This window comes from Mesocricetus auratus, unplaced genomic scaffold (assembly GCF_017639785.1).
Source record: "Mesocricetus auratus isolate SY011 unplaced genomic scaffold, BCM_Maur_2.0 Super-Scaffold_100007, whole genome shotgun sequence".
NCBI lineage: Eukaryota > Metazoa > Chordata > Mammalia > Rodentia > Cricetidae > Mesocricetus > Mesocricetus auratus.
Genome location: NW_024429191.1, coordinates 96,218,269 through 96,225,608, shown reverse-complemented (window position 1 = coordinate 96,225,608; position 7,340 = coordinate 96,218,269). Strand labels below are relative to the sequence as shown.

General features: G+C 55.2%; 1 protein-coding gene across 8 annotated transcripts in view; it reads right to left on the bottom strand.

The window, feature by feature from the left end:
- Positions 1-514: 514 nt before the first annotated feature.
- Positions 515-7,340, bottom strand: part of Card14 (caspase recruitment domain family member 14) — a 34,247-nt gene continuing 27,421 nt past the window's right edge. For 7 of the 8 annotated variants that reach the window (XM_040750147.1, XM_040750146.1, XM_040750145.1 and 4 more), the window contains 6 exons: positions 7,114-7,177; positions 6,400-6,517; positions 4,775-4,948; positions 2,915-3,036; positions 1,827-1,942; positions 515-1,327 (listed from right to left, as the gene is read on the bottom strand). In XM_040750147.1, the coding sequence (XP_040606081.1) occupies positions 1,120-1,327; positions 1,827-1,942; positions 2,915-3,036; positions 4,775-4,948; positions 6,400-6,517; positions 7,114-7,177 (802 nt within the window). In that variant the 3' untranslated portion in view covers positions 515-1,119. Of the gene's footprint in view, positions 1,328-1,826; positions 1,943-2,914; positions 3,037-4,774; positions 4,949-6,399; positions 6,518-7,113; positions 7,178-7,340 lie in introns of those variants that run through there. The other variant, XM_040750150.1, reaches the window with a different exon arrangement.

The window sequence follows — 7,340 nt, the reverse complement described above, 5'->3', positions numbered from 1 at the left end:
GGTGATAGTTTTGATCCTGTGGTCTTTCTGGACTCCGCGTGTCCTGTCTGAGCCTGAGTGACTGAGGGACGGGGTGTGACAGTGCTCTCTTCTTGCCCTTCGTTCTCTCTGAGTGACACCAAGCTTCTGGCTCCAGCCTTCCCCCCCCCCACCTTGCCAAGGGTCAGAAGCACAGCCTGCAAACCTAGGAGGAGAGGGTCTGTCCCCTCCGCCCACCATCAACTCCATCCTGGGAGGCAGGGAGAGTCATGGGCCCTAGCATCAGGAAAACTTTGGGTTTTTTTTCCTTTTGTTTTGTTTTTGAGACAGAGTTTCTCTGTGGCTTTGGAGCCTGTCCTGGAACTAACTCTGTAGACCAGGCTGGTCTGGAACTCACAGAGATCCTGTCTCTGCCTCCCGAGTGCTGGGATTAAAAGCGTGTATCATCACTGCCCAGCATGTCGGGAAAGCTTTGTACATTAGTACACAGAACTTCATAGTAGCATACTATATTTTAGGCATTGAGACTCAAATACCCTGTCAAAATAACTCATTTATGACTAGGTGGCAGCTTCATCCAAGCAGGGTGTAATACATCCCAAGAGGGACCAGAGGGTAATGTCAGTCCTTCAGTCGGGAAGAGTCCGTTGGCTTTGTCCAGGACATCCACCAAAGCAACCTGGTGTTTGGGGCTGGGCACGAGGCCATGAGTCAGCCGCTCAAGTCTGTCGTTTGCAGGTGTCTGTGGCGGCACTTGGCTGCTGGCCGCTGTGACGAGTCAGCCATGCCCTCAGGGCCCGGAGTCTGTGCCCTTGCCCTGGATGGGGATGACTCCTCCAGCGAGTTTTCAAGATTCCTTTGACATCGGAGATGTAAAAGGAGGGATACTCCCCAGGAAGCCATTCATAGGAGGTTGGGGCACTGGCCCGAACAGGTCTCAGAAGAACCCCCACCCTGGCAGAATATCCTCCAATCCTCCGCCAGCCCAGGCCATACCGTGCAACTGTGGTGTTGTCATTTACACCTTGACTGCTGTGAACACGTGAGGTCAGACCCAGGCCAGGGGAGGAGGTGGGCTTGTTTGCTGACAACAGTGACAGCCAGGTGGAGGTCACCACAGTCCCCAGCCAGGTCTGGGCCTCAGCAGGGGCTCTGCTCCGTCCATACCACTTTCTTCTGCTCGTCTGCAATGGCCAGGCGCACGCAGCTGAGCAGACTGTCCGGGTCGCTCCAGCTGTCAGAGGCTAGGCTGCTGTACAGGCAGGGCACTCTGTCCAGGTCCCCCTCCTCCTGCCGGGCTGCCTCGAGGAACTGATCTTCCGAGGTGCCGAGCCGCTGCAGGCCCTTCCTGCAAAGCAGAGACTGTCAGCTCCCGACAACAGCACTGGGAAGCCAGGAGAGTACACAGTCGGGCTTTCACTGTAGGGGGCCAGGCCAGAGTTTGTAGAGAGGACTCAGCATGCATGGAAACGCCCTTGGGCACAAGCATGGAGGAAGTTCTTAGAGAAGCCAGTGGCGTCCGCGGATGGGGTGTGCAAAGCGTATCACACTTCCCGAAGGATACAGGCTGCAGGGTATGTTTGTCCCAGCCAGATACCAAGTAATGTGGGGTGGGATCCGTGCAAATTAGGCTTCATGAGCCTGAGGCTCTGTGTAGCTTTAGTCTAGCTGGGGCAGGGGACAGGTTCTGAAGCTGTGTCCCGAGGCTGTGGGCACAAGGCCGTGGGCTGGAACAGAAAGAGCTCCAGCGTGTCCCAGAGGCATATATGCCAAGTTTTTCCTGAGCTCAGGCGTCTGTTTAGACCCTGCTGCCCAGCTCCGCTGCCCAGCCCTCAATGAGCACCTACCTGAGTTTCTTTGCCGTCTTCTCATTGACGGAAACGTGGATGATGATGGGGAAGATGTCCATCCTGTGCAGGGTACGGACACTGTCCAGCCGGACATCCAGCAGGGCGTGGGTGCCCTTTGGGGTGGGGGGTGGGGCACAGAGAAGCAAGTTAAGCTCCCGGGTCAGGGAAGAAGTGAGACTAGCCCCACACAGCAGACTGCAGGGCTGTGTAGAAGAGACCTGAATAGAGGAGACGGGCTTGGCACGTGCCAGGGCGCCTGCTGTAAATCTTAAAGGGTGGTGTTCATTTGATTTGCCCCTGGAAAATCTGGGATTGCAAGGCTTTGGCACTGAGATAGATTTTGCATGGAATGCAAACCTTAAGAATTAATTATACAGCTGGGCAGTGGTGGCGCACGCCTTTAATCCCAGCCCTCGGGAGGCAGAGGCTGGCGGATCTCTGTGAGTTCGAGGCCGGGCTGGACCGACAGCCTCCAAAACAATACAGAGAAACCCTGTCTCGTAAAACCAAAAAAAAAAAAAATAATAATACAGTGGGGGGGCGCTGGGGGAGATGGAGAGATGGCTCAGCCATTAAGAGCACTGGCTGCTCTTCAGAGGACCAGGGTTCAAGTCCCAGCACCCACATGGTCTCCTCCTGTCTGTGACTCCAGTTCCAGGGGGATCTGACTCACTCACACAGACATACATGCAGGCAAAACACCAATGCACATTAAAAAAATCAGACAATGCCAGCTGTAACTCTCCATCCATGGTGTGTGTGTGTGTGTGTGTGTGTGTGTGTTGTCCCTGCTCCTTGTGTAAGTACGAGACTTGATAGTTCTTTGTGAACTGTGAAATGTGACAGCCTTAATGTCTCCATTTACTTCGTTTATTAACAAACATCTATTAAGCATCCCAAGTTAAGGGAACTGAGGCAAAGACCCACCCATTAATGGATGATGGTAACAGGGTTGGGTCTTTCTGTTGCCCTCCTATAGATCATGAAGATGGGAATCTAGGGCCCCACAAGTGAATCCCCAAATTCCTCCCCAAGTCTCGGCAGGAGCTGCCACGCCCAGAGTAGCCTCTTAGCCCTCCCCTTACCGTATTCATGAGGGACTCTACAGCGTGGCGCGTGACCCAATGGTGGTCACCTATCGCCTCTCCCTCCTGGATGATATCCCCTCTCTGGTTCCAGGTGGTATACTCCTCTTGGCTCAAATACTCTGGGGGTGACATTAGATGGGGTGGTCACACACACACTGGGGTCCTGAGGGAGCCCTGCTAAGCATCCCTCCCTGAACGTGGAGGTCTCTCACCACATTCGGGAGAAGCTTCCTACAGTGGCCACGTGGATACCTACCCCACTTCCTGCCACAAGTCCTGAACCATGAGTGTGGCATGTGTAGACTCTGGGGCAGCTGGGGTTGACAGATGGAGGGATGGACCCATAGATAGGCAGACAGATAGATGGACAATGAATGCCCAACATCATGTCCCAGCCTCCAACTTACAGCTGGGTCCAACTCCTAACACTGAGGATTCCTACTGGTCCCTTAAATCTCTTTTTCTATCCAGCAGGGACACTGGGCACTGTTTGGGGGCAATTTTCCACTGTTTACATATTGTCAGGCATCTTACAGCGCCCAGGACAGCTACACAATGGAGAACGGTACCCTCGGGTAGCCTTGTGCTGAGGTTGAGCAGCTCTCACTGTCCCAGCCTCATCAGAAGGGCCCTTGCCCTCTTCCTAGCTGCGTCTCTCTATCAAGGCGCTCCCAACTGTATAGATCTCAGGAGCCCTCCCAACCTCCACACTGCAGCATTGCTGGAACCCTGGGCCCCCAAGCTCCAGTAGCTAACATATCCCCAACCCCTGGCCAGGCCCTCTGAGCCGTTTTCCATTCTGCTTTCAAGAAAGGTGTCCAAAGATCAAGCATTAGTGAGCCTTCACTCTTTCCAAACCGTCGTTTTTTTTGTTTTGTTTTTTGTTTTTGGCTTTTTTCGAGACAGGGTTTATCTGTGGCTTTGGAGGCTGTCCTGGAACTAGCTCTTGTAGACCAGGCTGGCCTCGAACTCACAGAGATCCGCCTGCCTCTGCCTCCCGAGTGCTGGGATTAAAGGCATGCACCATGCCCGGCTCTTTTTTTTTTTTTTATAGAACTGGACATCTGGCCTCCACTGCCCTCGGCCACCAGAGCAGTGGCTTAAGCCCAGTGCTCTGCGGTGTCTTTGAACATGCTGGCTGGCCAGCTGGACCGCCTCCTTTCTTCTGTCCCCTGCTGAGTGGCCCTTCATCTCCCCCAGTCTCTCTCTCTCTCTCTATCTCTCTCCATCTCCCCCAGTATCACCCTCTCCCTTCATCTCCCACCCTCTCTCTCTCTGGGCATGTGCAGAGCCCACAGTGTGCTGCTTCATACCCCGACCCCACCCCCGGTCTGCACCAACTGCACCCAGGTGACCGTGTCTAGAGGAACTCATGGCTGGTATCAAATTGACAGAACCCTCCAGCCCCACTGCCCCCCGTTACGCAATCCTGTTTTCAATAATGACCCACCCCACTAATGTCCATCAGATCCCAGAGTGGACTGACTTTCGTTGGGAAGTAGGGCTTTTATATGAGACGATGCTGGGTTACGATGGACCGTCAGTCAGAAGGCCGTGTGTAGACACAGACACATAGAAGGAAAAAGGAACAGCGATGACCACAGCCAAGATGGGAGTGGGGACCCTCTGCATCCCCACGGAAGAGCCAGGAAGGACCCACACCTGCAGCCCCCAGAGAGAGAGAGCAGGGCTCTGCTGAGGCCCCGGGGCCAGACATCCAGGGAACTGCGAGACAACCATCACCCTCCAGTGTCCCAGTTTGTGGCCTTCTGTCATGATACCGTGAAACTTATGGTCGCCTGCTCACGGCTGCCTTGGGACAGCCGGCCTCTGGCCGTTTGACAGGGGAGCACGTACCTGCCGGACACTGCTTAAAGCCTTGGAGGAGGCAGAGTTTTTTACTCAGGATCTTCCCGACTGCTCTGGGCACGAGAAGCACTGGCCGGGGCCGGGCAGGCCTGTGGGGGTGCACCAGGGTGTAGGGGGCCAGGGTGAAGCAGCTCTCTGCCCAGAGGCATGCTCTGGAGCCACCTGTGGAGGAGAGGCTGTGAGCACCGCCCACCTGCGTCCCTGCGCCCTCTCTCTGGGGGAGGGGCTGACACGGGACACTCTCTGCTGCAGTGCTGCTAAGCTGATTGTGCACGCTGGCACAGCTGGCTGCAGAGCTCACAGCAATTCAGGGTGAGCCTCTGAGGGTGGGAGGAGCCTGGTTCCTCCAGAAGGAAGATGTGTCTCTCACCCCAGCCCTCCCTCTAGCTTCTCCCTCTTTCCTGTGAACTCAGTCCTGTCTTCCCCTCAGCCCTGACCTCAGGCCAAGGATCATCGGCCTCTTCCCTCCTGGACCCTTTTCTCTGTCTCTCCTCGGTTAGTTATGTTGCTCCTGTCTTCAACATCATCTTATTTTTTTTCAATTTGTTTTTATTGTATACGTATGAGTGGTTTCTGTTGTTGTTTTTGTTTTTCGAGACAGGGTTTCTCTGTATTGTTTTGGAAGCTGCCCTGGAACTCGATCTGTAGACCAGGCTGGCCTCAAATTCACAGAGATCCGCCTGCCTCTGCCTCCCAAATGCTGGGATTAAAGGTGTGCGCCACCAACACCCGGTGTGTATGAGTGTTTTACCTCTGTCTGTGTGTGTGTGTGTGTGTGTGTGTGTGTGTGTGTGTGTGTGTGTGTGTACTAATGCTTACAGAGGTCAGAAGATAGCACTGGATCCCATGGAACTGGGGTTACAGATGTTGTAAGCTGTCTAATTTGGGTGTTGGGAGCTAAACCAGGGTCCTCTGCAAGTGCAGACCCAAGCCATGGCTTTAGTCTCAGTGTCCACCTTGATTATGCACCCAGACTTTCTTGAATGAAAATGAACGATTTGTCTTCTCCCAGGTCTCCTTCTGACCAACCTCACTGTGCAGCGTTAACTGTGGGCCGGTACCAGTCAGCCCTCTGGCAAGACCTTGAACACACGCTGGTCACATAGTGATCTCCCCCTGTATGACACTGGGCATTTGGTAGCTTTTTAATGTTCCGAACAGACTCCTGCACACATTGTGTAGCTTTTGTGCAGTTTCACTGGGTCAGGTCCCAGAGGGGACACGGCCTTTTTTAAAGGACATCAAGTGTGTTGCTTAGTTGCTGTCCAGAAAGGCATGTAGACATTATGATCCATAAGAGCTGCCTGGGGTGGGGTGGGGTGCTGGAGAGATGGGTCAGTTGTTAAGAGCACTGGATGCCCCTCCAGAGGAACCTGAGTCCGGTTTCAATTGCTCCTATGGTGACTCACAACCGACTGTAACTCAGGTCCCAAGGGAATCCTGCGCCCTCTCCTGGCTCCCAGGGGTAATGCATGGCATGCTACAAACCTAAGTGGAGGCAAAACATCTATATTCAAGAATAAACAAACTGGCCTGACACTCCACCTTGACTGTACTGCCCAGGAGTGACCCCCATGCCCACGTGGTCGCTATGCTGACTTGCCAGGCCTCACCTTCCCCCCTGCCAGAAGCCAGCTGGCCTTGGTCAAAGGACGAAGACAGAGGACCGGGACTGATGCTGGCTTTGTCCACACTGACAATTCTCACTAACTTCTGTGGTCCTCCGGAAGGCTGTCACAGGAGGAACGGGAGACAGGAAAGGGACAAGGCTCAGCCATCAACACTTGGGCTTGGGGCCTGGCACCCCCCTCCTCCCCACCCCCGCTTTGGCACCCTGTCCCGTAAGCAAACCCAGAACAGCTTTCTGTGCCATGGGGCGACCAGACTTCCCAAGCCCCACACCAAGGGGTGGGAGGCCGGGGAGGGGCCTCTGCAGGAAGGGCTGGGGTGCAAACGGCGGAGAGACCAGCGGGCCCCCTCCTAATGTGGCAGCAATGTCCTAGCACCTTGCTCAGGGACAGATGTGTGCTCAGAGTGAAAGGTGCTCTGCGTCCCAAGAGTACGAGGTGCCCGACCTCAGAGGAAAGAAGATCCGGGAGCTGAGCCCGTGGCAGGGCACCGGGAAAGAGAGAGCTGCTTTGAGGGCGGCGCCTGGCGCGTTCACTCTGTGACTCACTGTGAGGACCCCGCAAGGCTTTCGAGGGCTTGGCGGGGCACATAGAGTCCAGATACTGCCCCGCCCAGCTCAGTGGTCCGCAGCTCCCACACCGGATTCCACGGGCTTTCCGCCCACCCCAGGGGACCATACTCTGCAGCTAGAGCCTCACCTTGCGGGGAGCCGTGCGCCGTTGGGTCATGTCCTGGATGAGGGCCAGGAGCTGCTGCTGAGCCCTGGGCAAATGAAGGAAGAGAGACTCTGACAGCCTGACTGGGCAGCCTCGAGCCTGACAGTGACACCCAGGCTGGGGACAGGAGTGCTGGGCCTCTGAAAGTATTTTTCCTAGCCTCAATCCAGGCCAGGCCAGGCTAACTTAACTGTCCCACACTGGTCCCA